Here is a 17,825-nt window from a genome sequence, read left to right as displayed (position 1 = left end):
TTAAAAGCTTATTAAATGAAGAAATAGGACAGTCGTTGTTTTGCTTCAGTAGTTGGGGGTCACAGAGGCGGGCCTGGTCTCCTCAGGATATTAATGCCTACTTTCAGCTGGGGGAAATGAGCCGTCGCCTGAGTTAGCTGCAGCTTTATGTGCCCATCACTAGGGATCCCCATATGTCCTGGGATCTGCGGCAGTCGGAAATGGCAGAGCTCGGCAGCGGGGAGCAGAGGGCTCTCATTGCTATTCATAACAGGTAGCTCGGCTCAATCTGCCCAGAGCAAGTCTGTTTAATGTTGATCAGCTGTCCATCTGATAAACCGAATTGATACGGACATTTCCTCCAAGGGCTGCCCTGACAATGACAGCAGGAGCATCGGGATGTCTTGTTAGTCTTTTTCTCCGAGCCTGAAATTTTATTAACCCTTTGTTAGAGCCGAGCCAAGCATGATTACAATACTGTGACTGGGTTGTGTGAGTTCCTCACTCACGTCTTTGAAAAGCAGCCTCAACCTTCAGATTTATTGTCTACATGGAGAATGACTGTTTGGTTTTTGAATTGTTTTTGTCTGCATGGAGCCAGCAATTTGTGAATTGTAAAGGCAGCTTTCTTTCTGTGCATGGCAAAATACATCAGGAACCTCTCTTTATCCTCTCCCTTCAGCTCATCTGCCTTTTGTGTGTCTGCCCAGGCCGTGTGACTGTCCCAGCTCTTCTCTCTTGCCCACTGGCATTGACCACTGCCCTGAAACAGTTGCTGCTGGGGTTGTTCACAGGTCACATTTATATTCACAGGTCACTGTTATATTTGGGGCATAAGGTTACTTTAGATTAAGATGGTTTGGGGCAGTTGGAACACATGTGCACTGTCCAGAGGAAACAGAATTAATTTGCTCAGCACTGTGCTAGTACTGAGGCAGAATCTAACCTGAGCATGTACCAGCAGGTATATTTGTATATGGAGGTATGGAACAGTTTGGTTACGCAATGAATCAGTACCTGGCCACTTCTGAATTAGCACAAAGAACATTACATGCCTTTGTACTACACTGTAATTAATTACAACTTTAAAGCCTTTAGTCATCTCTTCAGTTGAGGGCATGGATTGCATTTTTGCTCATATGTAAAATGCCCATGGCATAAAGGGAACTGCTTGAATCAGAGAAGATGTGAATGTGCTGAAGATTTTGTAAGAATGAGTGCTATGTATATCTAGCATTAAAAAGATTCTCCAGTGCATTGCTCTGTTTCCCCCTCCTCTTGTCCCTGTTCAGTTATGTCTATTCAACACCCCATTGTCATTCTGAGCAAAGGTGATATCTCTGGGCTTCTTGGAGTGACAGTCCACTGTTGAGGTCTGTACAGGGTTGGATTGGGCGAGGGGGGGCCGAGGAGAAGGCTGTGCTAATGACTCTTTTCTTGCCTTTTCAAAAAAAGTAAAATAGAGAGCAAGCCTCTGTGGAATAACCTCTGTGGCAAGCCTCTCATAGGAATTTGTAACCCCTAAACCCAGAATGTATCACACTGTGCTAGAGTAAGAAGTGGTTTGTAGACCTATCCAATAAAATTGGCCCCTTTGCTAGACAGTCACCTTTGCTGCTTCTGACTAAAGCCACCAGTGAAATACCATTAATACACAGTTCTTAAACGTTCTACTGTGTTTTCACTCCTGCCTGAACCCTTACCCTTTGGTAGTATTAAGCTGCAAGGTATTCTGTTATTAATTTAACTCTAATTTGAGCAGTCATTGACTGCAGCATTCTTATGTTGTTTGGATTGGCTTGCTCAGGACTCCCCTGCTGATATCTCCTTTGTTTCTTTCCATCATTACTTTCTGCTTGGCATTTTCTTCCTGTCAGTGTCCCTCAAGCTTCTGATAGACAAAACAGAAAAAGAAAGCACCATGAGGACTGTATTGATTATTTTGCTTTATTTTGTGAAAGAATTCAAACAAAGGGCAGCATTCTCCCAAGTGGAACCTGTAGTGCCTGTGGCTTGCCTGGAAATACTAGTGACAGTTCTCTGTGTTTAACACCTCCTGGTAGTGGCTTCTAGAAGTGCATAGAAGAGCTACATGATAATTAATAAAATACCTGTTTAGCACATGTGGTTGTTAGTTTATTTTCACTAGGAATCTCTGTTCTGTTCATAGCATCAAACATAATTGGGCTTTTTCTTTCTTTTTTTCTTTCTTTCAGTCAAAGAAGTCTGGCTGAGATAACAGAGCTGATCCATACTGCCTTTCTGGTGCATCGTGGCATAGTAAACATTGGTGAGCTCAAGTCCTGTGATGGCCCACTGAAGGATATGCAGTTTGGGAATAAAATGGCTGTTTTGAGTGGAGATTTTCTTCTAGCAAATGCTTGCACAAGCCTTGCACAGTTGCAGAATACCAAGGTAAAAAGAATAAAATTCCTCTACTAACAAAGCAAGTAAATATTAGCAAGTATTTTGAAAGAGAGGCCTCCTAAAAGAATCAGCAGTTGTGTATGTATATATGGAGAATCATTTAAAAATCAGCATGCTTACCATTATAGCTGTAAATTTGACAGGCTGCTGTGCTGTGAACATCTTTAGCACTCTGCTGTGGAATTACTGTGTTGAGGTCTTTAGTATAAGTTCTGAAGCACTGTAATAATGGATGGGTGGTTAATTTGGTGAATTTAGGGCATATGCAGTAGCATTTTCATGACATGTCAGACTACAACACCTCTGGTAAACTGCCAGCTGAAAACATGTTTGGTCTGTTATTTTCTTCTACTCTGTGCTTTGTGAAAGGCTTTCTGTCTTTTCTCTGGGGAGCAAAAGGCTTTACTGCTTTGTCTCAAGTGACTTTTTGCTTCTAATATTGTTAGGGATTTGGATGCACCTGGATATTGGATTGCCCTACTAACATGGATGTCCTGACTTCTAAAGGACAGCTGTGGTCCAACTGCTTAGCCAAACTGCTTGAAACTTTACAGGGAGATTTTTTAATGACAAACAATTTATGTTTATGTATTATCTTAGAAAATGAGACTGATGGAGACATTAAGAGATCTACTCTCTAGCTGGTTCTTCTTTTTGCCAGATAGAATCAGCTACACAAAATCATTCTTGACCCACATTTATCTAGCTTGTTCTTAAAACTTTCTGTGGTGGACAGAGATTCCTGGGCGTCCCTGTGCCAGCCCAGTGTAACACCTAACTGTGTGTATGGCTGAAGAGCTAAGTGTGCCATTCCAATGGAAAGAGGAAGCAGTACTTTTTTTGCAGAGATGCTTTTCATACATTTCAACATTTCTGCCATGTTGTAATGTAAAATAAATGTTTGTCATGTGCAATTGTCAATAATCAGCATAGCTGTAATTGTGAGTCTAAGGAGTCTACCTTTTTAGATTCTCATGCTAAATCTCCTTGTGGTAGTTGAGTATTTCTGTACTCCTTTGATCATGAGTATGACAGTTTCTCTCAGAAGTGGTGTCATTTTCTACCACAGAGCTGAGATTCAAGAGAAGAGACAGAAAATTAGATGTCAATCTACTGGAATAGTGGGTTAAGCCATTATGGTGCTAACTTGGAGTAAGTATTAGAAAAAAAAATTAAATAGTGCATACCATAACCAAAATGGGGTGTAATTGATTTTAGTAATTATTATTCATTTGTGTCAGTTCATTTTTTTTAGTACCCTGTAAGTTTCTCAAGACAGACCAAAGGATTTAACCCTACATCAATTTTCTGTTTCAACATAAGAGGAAACTTCTACAAAATGTAGCAACTATTACTTTGCATTTAGTACATCATTAAGTATTGCAGCAGGAATGTATAATCCCTGAAGACTTGCCAGAAAACAAGCCTACAGCGAAATGAAGCACAAGTGCAAAGAAATACTTTTTTTTTTTTAAAGCAATCATTATACTGCATGTTGGAAAATTCTGCCAAAACATTTTAGCACTTTTTTTCATTTTTCTGACATCTAAATACTTTCATAGCTTCTACATACGATAAGTGGGATGCCATTATGGAAACTGATTGACTTAGTAAATTATTCTTTTTCATACGTCTAACCCTACTAGCAAAGTTAGAAAAATTGAAGTACAAGCTATAGAAATCTCTTGACAGGTGCAATGATTTAAACATACTGTATTTATTCTTTTGTAAATGATGAATTTTCAAATCTGGCATCTGTTTTTTAGCAGTGTGAAATAACTGTGACTTTTTTCCTTCATAATGTTTTGTGTTCTTTGATGTAAAAAGTAAAAATCACAGTACTGCTTTTTTTGCTGGCATTTAGCAAATTGGCTAATGAAATGAGCAACATTTTATCATGCATGGTACTGACCAGGGTACCTATAGCCTCCATAGACATGCATAGCTATTGTATAGACCAGAATTTAAATTAAAGGGGGTTTTAACATAACTGAACTCACTGCTACCAGGATAATTTTATTGTGCTGTTAAATTCCTGTCTGAGCTTGTGCATGATGCATTTATCTCTCTGCTTCTCTCGGGGCTGACAATTAGACGTGAAATTCTGTAGTCGTAATGAAATGCAGAGCTATTTTATAATTGCCAAGGGTAAAATTAGCAAAGTCAATTATTTTCCCTTAGGCTTTTCCCTGTAGATATTAAAAGGCTGCAAGGTAATTGCCTTAGGTAACACTTTGATTTTTAAATAACATTAAATATAGGAATTGTTGTTGTTAATTCAGAGTAATTTTCCTCTTCTTGCTACTGTTATGGAATATAACCGTAATGATGTTAACAAGAATCAAGGCTCAGGGTTTATGTTTTTGGGGTTTTCTTTTAAACTAGTGCTCATTCCTCTCATAAGTTTCCTAAAGTTATGACAAAGGAGGTTTTTGGGTGGTGTTTTGGGTTTTATGGTTTTTGATCTCTGAAGTACAAGGATTCTAGATTTCTTGAAATGTCAGAAAGCCTCCTGTAAGGTAAACTCTGCTGATTACAAAATCACTGCAAATTTTGTGTTTTGAACACATAACTATTCAGAAGAAAACATTCTCATTTTTCTGCTTTGTGAAATCATGATACCTTGATTATGAATACAAAGTTGATGTCAACTGAGGCTTAAAATATTGAAGGGCAGGTGCATGTGTGTGCTACGTTTTTGTAATCACAGTGAAGTTCTACATATTTTAAGTTAATAAAAACCATTGAAAGTGAGCATTAATTTCTTCAAAAGCCCTTACAGTACAAGGCATTAGATTGATCAGTTCATGTGTTAACAATTCTTTTATACATTCACTTTAACTTTTTGATCACTGTATATAAACTAACCTTTTGGATGGTGGCTCTTCTTGGCCTGCTGATTGCAGTGATAAATTACGCTGTCGATTGAGAATGATATGGATAAACCTTACTTCAGAACTGCATTCTGTAGCAGATTGTTTATTGCTAATCCATAGATTTTAGAACAGAATTGAGCCAAAAGATGAATTGGTTTGTGATCTTTTAGTACTTGTTATATTAGCAGTGAAATGGTGACCCTTTGGCAAGGGAAGGGCATGTTTGTGTTTTGTTACTTAACTAATGATGCAGTAATGCATGCTAATGTGCTGAGTTATTGGGTTGGGGTGTGTTTATATGGGATGACAGGGTTATTTTGATAGGTTTTCTCATTTTGAGGTTGCAATGCTCTGATACTAGGATCATGACAAGATACATGTAATATCTATGTGGAAGTCATTGTAAACATGTAGGTGTGGAAGTGATGGAAAAGTGAATTATTTTTGCCTAACAAAATAGGGTACCTCCCAGCTATCCTGTGGGGTATGTGACCATAAGCAGTTTTAAATAAATGTGCTAATAAATTATTAAGAAAAGTAAAATGATCTGTTTAATGGGTGGTTCTTTGTTGCCATCTGAAGACAGTACGTCTTTAACATTTGTTATCTTGCTTTGCCTAGCCAAGGATGTGGGGATGAAACTGCTAAAAGCAAATCTTTTGAATGAAAGTCCTTCTTTGACTCTGCTAGCAAAAAGTGTTAGTTTTGTCTTTGATTTCTGCGTAAGTAACCTGTACTTCCTTATGGTATTTTTAGGCTGGCATTGAGATGCAAACAGCAAAAGTAACAAACATCATTGGCATTTTTGTCACCTGTTGCATGGATGTGAGATATGGGCATTTTACCACAACTGAAATGTGGATACTGACCATGATATTATCAAATAGTGTGCTTTTCAGTGTTTATAACAGAGAAGTTGGAAGAAGTCTGTCGCAGCTTTAGAGCTGGTGCTTCCTTGAGCATCTGAAACATCAGTTGTGTTATGAAACTATAGACAAGGTGCTTAAAAGACATAATTAAAACCAGTTTTGATGCTCTTCCACTCTAAAGAGAGTGATGCATAGAACTTCAGAAGGTTGAAATGGTGCATTTTAGTACAATGCCTAGAAAATGATAAAATAATCTGCAAATGCATTTCTTGCAACTTCATAAACTGATAAGAAGACATTCCTTTGTATTTAAAGAAAGAAAACCCACAAACCAGCCAAATGACCAAAACAAAACCTCCAAAACTCAACGTATACCAAGCAAAAAATAAAGTTCCCCAAAAGAAGAAAGAGACTATCCCAAGAACCTGAAGTATGTGTTATGGTAGTGTTCTCTGTAGTTCTTACTGAAATGTTAAGAATTGACTCAGTTTTCCCCACTGTAATTCAGTAAATTCTTCTTGAAATGATGAAACTCTTCACAGAAACACTTCAAAATCTCCAGGCTGAAAGCCTGGAATTCAATTTAAGAATCTTGTCTGTCAATGCAGAGCTCTGCCAGAAGACCACATTGTAGAGCATTGTTTTATGAAGCATTATTTGTTCATAAATAAACAGTAGCACAGATGTAGTACTTATATAGTGGATCTACTTCCTTATGTTAAGTTTATGTATTCTTAAAGGCATAAGTGTGTTATTTATCAAACAAACTTTGTGTTTACATAAACATCAATAAGTTACTCATTTAAGTCTTCCTATATCTTCCTGTTGCTACCACCTGAAAGTGCCCTGCACTTCACATAAGAGCTGTTTATCATGAGCTATGATTTCTACTTCTGTAGCGTCAGTCGTGGTCCTGTGGGGAAGGCTCAGTTTGGAACTTAAGCAACTTGGTTCCTTGGTGTCCAGTGAAGGATATAGAGAATATCCTCTTTCTGAAGTTACACCAGTTGTTCATTCAATGTAAATTGACATTTTTGATCATTGACAATCAGGTAGAATCTACAATTTTAATTTTTATATGTCATTTAACAAAGGTGTTACTTGTATCAGACTTTTCCTTTCCCTGGATGATTTCAAGAGAAGAACATACACTTGTAAAAAAGACCTATCATGAATCTGCCAAGAAATACCCTTTTTTTAATGGAAACAAAATGTTAATAGTTGCCAGTGTAAAGGCAACCATTAGCAGCCACTGACTTGTAATAGATTCAAATTACCATCCCTCAGAACAGTGCCTCATTTTGTTAGAAGTAAGTAGAGGGTCCTCCTTCATAAATGTAGCTGAGATGCGTTATTTTCAGAGCAATGAAAGTTATTTTGAAAGAGATTATTCTTTGTTATCTCTGGTGAAAGATATGAACTGTAAATATCTGCTAAGTATATTTGTAGCATATATTTTTATTATATTTTACATAAAATAAACAGAGACCTTTATAACCTGAATTTTCCTACTGGGATTCAGTAGCTTTATTGATCAAAGAGGGCAGGATGAAAAAACTACAGAGAAACGTTGAGAACCAGAACTAATGTGTTTGCTCCCAGTTACAGTATTCATATAAAAAACTGTAGATGGTGATAAAACCTCTTTCTTATGTATTTTTAATTGTTTTTAACTTTTTGCCTTTGCTCACATATTGACTTTATTTTTCTTCTCTAATACAAGCTGCTGTTGGAGATGAGTATCTTTAAAATTATCAATTTACAGAGCATCTGGGTGACAGGAATTTGGTAAGAAGCAGAGACCAGATTAGATCAAAATAGATTAAGAGACATTTTATAGTTTGATAGTGATCTTGTCTTCTTGAGGGGAAAAAAAAGAAGAAAAAAAAACCCTTCAACTTTTTATGTAGAGAGCTGAATAAAGAGCTTTTCTGAAGCACTTTATCATGTCTGTCTTGCTGTACCTTCCCCTGAGGCACTGTTTGATGATGATGTACTGGACAAGATAGAGAGTAGGATAGTATCTATATTGTTGAGCATTTTTGTTTTAATTTAGTATTTTTGAGTGCCACAGGGGTGTGTCTCAAAACCAGAGTCTACTGAAAAATAGAAATAAGTTCAAAGAGCTCTGATTTATGGCAAAGCACACTTAAGAAACACTGCTTTGTCTGGATACTAGGGGAGAAGAAAACCGAGAAAGAAGTCTAATGTTTTTGAACCTTTAAACTAATGGGAGATGACACAGGGCAACATAGCTAACATGATTGAATTATTACATAATAAAGCTCTTCCTTAGGCAACCCTAAATAAGCAGTTCTGTATCTTAAAATTTTGAGATACATACTGAATATTGTCATACAACTTAGCATGGTTTTTACTGGAGAATGCAAACATACTTTTAAGTATGGAGAAATACATAATAATTGATACTTATGTATGAATCATAATGGAGAAAAGTATTATTTATTATAATTATTATATTTAGATGGCACCAAAATGTACTAATTTGCATACCCTTTTAGAGGTAAAATTAGATTTAATTTACTGTAAAGTAAAACATAAAAGAGATGGTAATTGAAACAAACTTTATGTTCATTTAATGGACATGTATTGCTTTTTCTTCCTAATGTTCTCAAATACTCGATTTTTAATAAGATTTATTTACTGAAGTTTTATTGACATGTGAAATTCCTTTGGTAGGAAAAACTATTTTTCCTACCAAAGGAATTGGTATTATTATTCCCTTGGTAGGTAACTATTTTTGTAATAGTTAGTAAAATTACTGAAGCATTAAAGGGGAAAAAAAAATCTTGTATGTAAGAGATAAAAGGTTAAAATCCATTGGAATCAGTACCTGGTAATCAAATTTTTCCCATACTAGTGCTGTAAAACTTTGTCTAACATTTCTGCTGTCATTAGAGACAACACCTTTTATGATATTGATAATGATGATAAAACTGTGGAATGATGCTAGATGATTACTGCATTGTGCTCTTCTCATTGTCTCTTTTGATGCTTGTGTCTGTGGAACAGTTTCATAGCAAGTGCATCTTTTGCCATTGTTCTCAAGAACTAGTCCCTAAAATAACACCTGAGCAAATGAAGCATTCAATTTTCTGAATATTTCACAGGATTTTTTCTATTTTACTTTTGCTATGTGTAACCAGTAATATAATTGAATATTTGTAAAATTTCATTACCTTAATGGCTGTGGTTATATGTTTGAAAAGTAATCTGTTAGAGATGTTAAATTAGAGGATTAGGTGACATAGCTTATTAACTTACTAATTCAATTAAAATTCTAAAAATTAGACTTAATCTGTAATTGTGATAATGTTAGAAACAGTCTCCTTTTAGATTAGTGAGAGTCCTGTTGCATCGCAATGAATGTCGGTTTTGGGATTAAAACTGCTTAACTTTGCCTTCATTCCTAATCAGTGCATTCCTCAAATAGGTTTATCCTTTACCTTAGTGGCCTTTTGCACCTGTACTGGTTTATAAAGTTAATGCTTATGTTAAGCTTTCCCAAAGTTAGACTCCACGAGGGTTAGTATATGCCTGCATGGAAAGAGTATATTTTTCTGTGATTCTTGGCCATGGCACTACTGGAAAATTTTATGTTTAGATTTCAATCTGTTTTCTGTCCTCCCACTTCTGCATGAAAAAATACTTATAAAAAGAAAGAGTGATTTCTGCTACTTCCCTCATGGATGTCTGTGACTTACAAGCAGTGCCTTGTAGCAGAATAATTGTTGCAGAACATGGAAAGATTGAAACTAAGACTGATAGCAGAATATATCATCATAGGTATGGTTGTATCATCAAGTCTGGATTAAAGTCTTTCCCAAAAATATACTGCAGGAATATTTTTAAGTCATCAAGGCATGGTGCTGTTGAGCACAGAATTATGAGTATTTGTGATTCTGCCTCAGTGTCACACTGACCAAGCAACTGACAGTCTCAGGAAGTTTTCCATTCAGTTGTGATGAATTTTCAGTGGCCTACCAAAGATCTTTACACCAATTTGTACAAAGTCCATGCAATATTCTTGCCTCTGAATCATCTCTCTAACAATTTCCTCAACTTACATCTGAATTCACCTTCCTCATGGTAGCAACCAGACATGTCTTTCTGCTTCTCTGGTCTGCCTAGTAGACTGAAGTCAATGTTTACTGCTTGAGCTCATGAACCAAATACCTGTCATTATTCCAGGTAAATATTGTCTTCCTTGGAGATAAATTGCACAGCTGCTTCTAACACCTGGTTTAGTAATTCTTTTTCTTATAGAACTGCTGTTCGCCTCGTAATTAACAGAATGGTCTGGAAAATACAGATCTGCCATCTGCATGAAAGAGTGGGCTTTTCAGAGATGACTAAACATCAATGAGGAAATAGATAAAAACTAACAAAACTGAAGAAAGGATGAATCTGATGAAAGTCAAAGGTCATTAAACATCTCAAGACAATCACTATACTTGGCAAATGAGTTTTGGGTAGTTGGGGTCTGTTCCTCTTACGTTTGCTCCCTTAATGTACAGCGCTGTATTGGCAGTTGTCTAGTGGTGAACATAAATACTTCAAGAGTCAAAAATATTTACAGGCTTTGAGATATATATGTGCATATTACATATGTTTGTGTATGTATATATATAAATTTAATTGAATGTTAAAGCCAAATTTTGAAAGAAAATTTTTTCCTGTTTTTTAAAGTCAAACCCCCTCACTTTTCAGAGAAGTTGCCTTTGAAAGATTTAAGATAAACATTTAAAAGTGTCTGTATTTAGTATTTGTGTCGCTGCTAACAAGAATATTTATCCAAAATCAATGCCAGAATATGTAGCAAATAGATATTCAAAAGAAAACAACATTTATTCTAAGAAATTGAAGTGATGAAAACTTTTGGGTATATGAGGTTTTATTCTGCGTGAGATGCATAGTGTGGGAAAGGACTCTCAAGAGCCAGAAGTTCTGCTGCTTCATTTGCCACTAAGTTACAATAGGTATTGGTACTGCCTGCCTTTCTTAAACAGAATGTTTGTTACAGCTTTTTCTTTCACAGCTGTGAATAAGCATCATGGAGGAATTTGTTGCTAAATAACTCTAGCCCTTACACAAATTGTAAAATGAAAATAAATTTTCACAGAACAGGTATGTGAAATGAGAGTACCGGTGAAATTTCTTCAACAAAAACACTTGAAGAGGCTGCACAGGGAAGTGGTTGAGTCACCATGCATAGAGATCTTTAAAAGATGTGTAAATGTGACACTTAGAGACATCTTTTAGCAGTGGACCTGTCAGTCATGGGTTTAGTTTGGACTTAATGATCTTAAATGTCTTTTCTAACCTAATGATTCTAAGGTGATGTCCTCCAGGAGTGATATTTGCAATGTCAGCTTCATTCTCTTTATAGCTGGAGTGGAAGATCACAAGTTTTGTTTTCATGGCTTTATTTGAAATCTGTTTCTCAAACATAGTAGGATTCCTATTGAGAGTGCATAGAAGGATAAAAAGCAATGAGATCTGTATTGGGTGAGTTGGATGCTATCCCAATATTATCTGAAACAGACTTTTTTGTGTGTTTTAATTATATACTAACTTTCATCTTTGGATGCCTGAGATATTTGGTTCTAGAGGTGGATTTTCATGTCAAGGCAGTTAATATGCAGTTTTGCAGGACTGGAGGTTACAGTGGTTAGTACATAGTCAGCTGTCCACCTGGAGTATGGCTTCAACAGGCAATGTCGTTCTAATTGGGAACGGCGGAAAGAACGACACGGACTCTCAAGGGAGTCAGAACAGGAGAGAGTCTCTAGTTTATTGTTACAGCCATGTTATATAGACTAGTTCGTCGAGAGTACAGAAAGGAAAAACTTATTGGTTGGTAAAGTGCTACATTACCATCATTGGTCAGTGGGGTTCACCACCCCCTGACCTTCTCCTGCAAGGAAAACACGGGAATCAGAAAACAGCACCTGCAGGCTGTTTTCTGTCTTTGAGGATTGTTTTGAATCCTCCCATGAATTTCCCAGGCTAGCTTCTCAGGCAGGGCTGGCAGGCCATGGGCCTACAGCCTGCTCCAAAGCTAGCCTCCATAAGGCAATACACTTTTAAAAACTGAAAATATATTTTTGTGATTATTTGGTTGCAATTCAGAGCTGTTAGCAATAGCGATAATAATCTAAGATTATTCTGCTTGGCTCTTCTTAGTCTCCCAAGAACAAAACTATTTATAATAGGGAAATCTATTCGTATTACAATCAGTAAACTTAACTCTTACCTAAAAGAGTATTTGTCATCAGCTTGCTAACCTAGATTGTATTATTTCTCATATGAGCAAAGTTGTTATTGGTGCTGCAGATGTAAATGTGTAAAATCAGCTGTGGTCCTCCTGCAGCAGCTGCTGGTGTCATAGAATGGTTGAGACTGACAGGGACCTGTGGATACCATGTATTCCAAAGCCCCTGTTCAAGCAGGGTCAGCTAGAGAAAGTTGCCCAGGACTATGTCCAGACAGATTTTAGGTATCTCCAAAAATGGAGACTTTGTAACCCTTTTGGGCAACCTCATCCATTGTTGTATGCCTTCACAATAGACTGTTTTCTTGTATCCAGATAGCATTTCATGTTTTCATTTGTGCATGTTGCCTCATCCTATCTGTGAGCACTGTTGAGGAGAATTTGGCTCCCTCTTCTGCATGCCTTCCCATCAGGTGTTTATACCCATTGTACTGTAGGAGAGGCTAAAATAGATGGGCCATGTAAACAGGGCAATAGATTATATATCTTCCCCTCTCTTTTCACTGCTGTAAAGCTTGTCTTTAAAATTAACCTTTCCGTGGTAAAATTTTTGTAAATGTGCCTTAACATCTGGAGTGGTTTCAGTGTAATAATATGGTGGAATGCATAAAATTTTAGCAGTAATATAAATGATTTAATTGTATTTTTAATCAAAATGCTGATGTATTTGACTTTTGGTGGCTAGCAAGAATATTGAATTTCTGGATGGACTGTAACTGCTTGTTAATTTAACAGCATTTGTTTTGAAATTTAACAGCATTTCACTTGAAGCCTAGAATCTGTTTGCTGTTTCCCCTGGTAAAGGTGGTTGTTGATTTGTTAGTTTAACAAACATCTGCAGCTTTGTTAAGTTGATTCCATCTATCAGCTGCTAGATGGTCTTCTGATTCACATTTGTTCAGGTACAGACTGTTCAAAATAGTAAATGCTACTTGCTGGTACAATTTGTGTTATTTACTTAATTTGTGAGCATTACTGTTCATTGGTTGTCTGCAGCAGCATGACTGGGAGCAGCATTTTATAACCATGGTCCCTTTATGGATGGAGAGGGGTTTATATCTACAGAACCCTGTAGTCACGATACCTTCTTTGTTCACTGTTTTATATAGAGGAAAGTTGTAGTGAAATTACCCATCCAAAAGGGTCAAGCTGAAGCAATCAAGTGTTTCTCTAACCTGGGTCACTCAGCAACAATTGTTGAGTATTTCAGTGCAAGGGTCTGCTGCCGTGTATCTGCAAAGGTATTAAGAAACTGTGTAAAGTATGTGGAAGTAGACAAGGAAAATGATAGTTCTTCTGTTGGTTATGTTGTCCATGAGGAAAATGACTGAATTATGCACTAAAAGTCTTTACACTGAAAATCCAATTCTGTAGATAGTGCTGCATCATCATAAAAAAGATAATACTCATGAAAATCCCTAAGGCAGACTGACCTTAAGGTAGATATTAACAATATTAGCAATTTTCAAATTGATGGCTGCTGATTATTTTTTATGTCTTAGAAGCACCTTTTTAACAAGTAAAAAGGGTTTGGGTGATGTGTTTACACTGTATTGTTATATCATAGTTTGCTACTAATTCATCATTAACAGAATGAAGAAAACCATAACTTAGTTTTCCAAGACTTAAAGCATGCTGGAAAAGCAAATCACTGTTCTTCCTGTGCATTTACTACTAAGAGAGAGCCAGATCCAGGAAACAGTAAAGCTCAAGACAGTTTCAAACAAGAAATCCAAAAGGATTCAATAAACATTAGATTTAAAAAAAACATTCTGTAGGCTGGCACACCTGGTTACCTGTATGACTAATGATGTTTGAGGAGATCAGCAGGAAAGAAAATTGAATCTCACTGTTCTTGGAACTCCTAACAGCTTTTGCTCCCACCCCCCCCCCCTTTTTTTTTTTTTTTTAGGCCTTATTGAACAATCAAAATCCAAAATCAGCTCTTTGCTGAGTTTTGTCTTTAGCTTCCTAGTGTTGCAATGTTGCTGGGTCAAATGCATGAGAATATTTAAGGGCTTTCTGTGGAATTTTTTGAGTGTTGGTGTATTTTCCAAATTAGTGCTTTTGCGGGGAGGGAAATGCAAGCTGAAGGAATTTTTATATGTATATTTAAAGGTTCCTGACCATCTAATTTTCTTCTTTATTTGTGTGGAGAAGTCCTGCTGCATTTTCAAATCTACACATCAGCAGCAAGGATTAGGGTCTGTCACAGCAGATGTGTGAGGAAAGGATATTGTTTCAACATAAGGATGGAAGGAATTACTTGTGGTCCTTCTCGGAAGGAATTTGGCAAAGCTAAGGAAGTTTGTCAAATAGAAATTGTGAGGGATGAAGAACAAAGATATACCCAGTCCTGTGTCCATCCTAGTGCTGTTTCCTGTCTTCCCACAAGAGTTTCATCCTTTGTATGATGTTTCCATTGAAAATATCCGATAGAGTCTAGCGAGGCACCGCATTACTACTCTGAAACAGAGTGGTCTATGTAATCAATTCCATTTCAGCTGTTTAAAAGTTTAAAATAAAATGACCATTCTTTGAGTGGAGCTCAGATTCATTCCTTTTGTAAACTAGAAAGAAAACCAGGGAAAAAACCGTAAGTGGTGTTATGTTGCAGTAAACTTTAAACAAAGTATTTTGAAGACAAACAAAGAGACAAAGTGATGGAGTTGCTGAATTGATGGCACCAATGTTGTCTTGTCATCAGGTTGTTTAAAAATCTTGTGGATGAGTGGGGCTCGGTATCCATTCTTTTTACTGTGCTTGATAGAGTCTGAATCATATCTTTTAACTCTGGAGAAAGTGTTCTACCAAAATGTCTTCTATTGTGTGATTTCACTGTATTCCTTCTAGCATAGAGTTTCACTTCCATTAAAACACACCTCTTTTTCTCTTGAAAAGACAAGAGTTGAATCTTCTACGATGATCAACTGCAGTGGTGAACTGGGCTGCTGTACCTGCAACAGTGAACATGTGGCCCTATTCTCTGACACTGTGTATGATGCTTTGGAAATTCTGAACTCTTATAGATAAGTCCTCAGGAAACTAAATTAAATTCTGACTTCAGGAAAATGAAGGAGGACATTCATTAAGTGATTGCTGGATGTCCTGAGTAATTTTCTGAACTGAGTGAATTATCAACATTTTATTTATTTCTTCAAGTAATATATAGAGATTTTGAGCTTCAGTAATTAGACTCAAAATAAATTTAGAGAGTCTTTAAGGGGTAAAGCTGCGCCTTTTTGATAAACAAGTTACTACACCAGAAAACGGTAAATTAAGTTTCACCAAATTTCTTATCTTTAACCCTACAGAATTCTTCTGGGACTGAAACACAGCATAGTCTTTTGGAATATTTCACATTTGAATGAATGTGAGAGGTCAGAGCATTTGTTCTACCTTGCTGTAGAATGAGCAATCAAATGGTTGTGTCCAGAATTTACATCATGTTATGCATTTAGTCTGCCTAAATAGTGGGAGAGATTTTAGCTTTAACAATCCATCCCTTTTCCCTGTATTCATCCTAAACTGTTGGCCTTTGTGTTGACTTTTAAAAAGTAGAACAGATCACATCCCTACAAAAAATGTTGAAGTAATACCTCCTTAGTGAAAAAAAAAAGGGCACTGGCAGAAATATTTGCAAAGCGTGTTTAAAGGGTGTGAAATCACTTGCATGTGCATTTGTCACCTGCGAGTAATAGGTCATCCCCTGGGCCATACCCAGTCATGGGGAGGAGCAGAAAACAGCACTTTGGAAGATGCCGATGCAGAGTGGAAAATGAAAAATAGAGTGGAAGTTTGTTTTCTCTCAATGTGTGGTTGCTCCTGCTCATCCCAAGTACCTATGAGGAACCAGGCTTCTCAAAAACATGTTCAAGAGTGGAAAACAGTGAGAAGAGAGGTTATGAATAGGCTGCCTTTGGTCTCTTTTGAGATGCTGTTTTCAAGCACTAATTCTGGCAATCCTTTCTTCTTTTTCTTCATCTCTGAACCTTTTTAAAATGGAGCTCAACTGTCAAATGAGAAGAGAAGCAGTTGAGAGCACTTCATTTTTCATCTAACTTTCTTTCTCCTCAGACTTACATCTCAGAAATGTCAGCACTGGTCAGGCAGAAAGGCAGCAATGAGAATGAAGACGGCTCAGATACTGCTTTCTGCTCTTTCGCTGGCATTCTGCATGATTTTCTGGAAAATCAGTTCACTGTTGCCATTTTCCCCTTACATAAAACAGTAGGGAATAAATTTAACAGGAGATGTTGATTGCTTTCAAATTTTCTGATGAAAAGTGCTACATAAGAGCTAGACAGTGTATCATTTCATGAATCCTACTGAACTGTAATCATTTTTCTTCCTCTGTCGTTTTGGGATGCAGGGAAAAATTGCCTGGTTTCCTCGTTTCTCATTTCTTTCCCCAGTGCTCAGGACCCCAGGCCACTGATGTTAAGCAGGAGATGCTTTTCATAGATCAGATTAAGGGTTGGTGAGGTAACAGAGCCTCATGCAAGCATCCCACTGTGCTCTTGAAACTGGAATTTCATTCTTGGTAGTGATCCGTATAGCCTTACATTTACCTTAAAAGTAATCTTTATATATATATATATATATATATATATATATATATATATTTGGAAAGAAGGGGGGTTAATATTAGTACTAAATTCTCACTAACATATTGTGCTCAATATGTCACTAAATGGTATTTAATATAAGGATTTTTCTGAATAGTTGATGTGTAATTCTCCTAAGATGTTTTATAAACTCTAAGAGGAAGAGGTACAATTGTTCACAAATGTTTCACCAAGCTTGTTTTAAGTCAGTTAAAATTGCCTTTGAGAGTAGAGTTGCACTAAAAAGAAGGAGGAGAGATGGAAAAAAGAAACCCCAAAACAGGGTCCTGCTCAGTCTAGAGTTTCAGGCAAGAGAGGAAAAGGTCTAGTTATCCAGAGCCAGCTGCATTGTTAAAAGTTCATACTATCACTTTGACATTTAGAGTAGGACTCTGTGTCTTTGTAAATTCCTCTTCGTATTACCAGTGTAGGTCTCTGAGCTCAGACCATTTCACAAACCATAACATTTTTGAGTGAGTGATTGATCTGTATTATGTGTCCTAGCCATCAGAAGAATCTTGGGATGTTGCTTGTATAAACTGTAATACAATCTGATCCTGGGCATTTAGTTACAGACTTTCATAGACCTATTGGCGATACTCAGTCCTCCTGGATTTGGGAATAAGGCTTATCTGATACCTTAAAAAAAAAAAATGGGAGGGGGATGGGGGGGAGGGTTGTTGGTTTTAAAAAAAAAAAAAAAAAAGCACCCCTCATTTTCTCTGTTCCCCCCTTAAATAACTCAACACATCTGGTAACACTGTAGGATCAT

General features: G+C 36.8%; 1 protein-coding gene across 2 annotated transcripts in view; it reads left to right on the top strand.

Moving 5' to 3' along the window:
- PDSS2 (decaprenyl diphosphate synthase subunit 2) overlaps positions 1 to 17,825 on the top strand; it is a 112,494-nt gene that overhangs the window by 68,293 nt on the left and 26,376 nt on the right. For both annotated transcript variants that reach the window (XM_058836852.1, XM_058836853.1), the window contains exon 3: positions 2,196 to 2,394. In XM_058836852.1, coding sequence (XP_058692835.1) covers positions 2,196 to 2,394 — 199 coding nt within the window. The remainder of the gene's footprint in view (positions 1 to 2,195; positions 2,395 to 17,825) is intronic.

Source organism: Poecile atricapillus, chromosome 3 (genome assembly GCF_030490865.1).
Source record: "Poecile atricapillus isolate bPoeAtr1 chromosome 3, bPoeAtr1.hap1, whole genome shotgun sequence".
NCBI classification, from domain to species: Eukaryota; Metazoa; Chordata; class Aves; order Passeriformes; family Paridae; genus Poecile; species Poecile atricapillus.
Note: the sequence above shows the minus strand (reverse complement) of the source record. Positions and strands in the feature narration are given on the sequence as shown.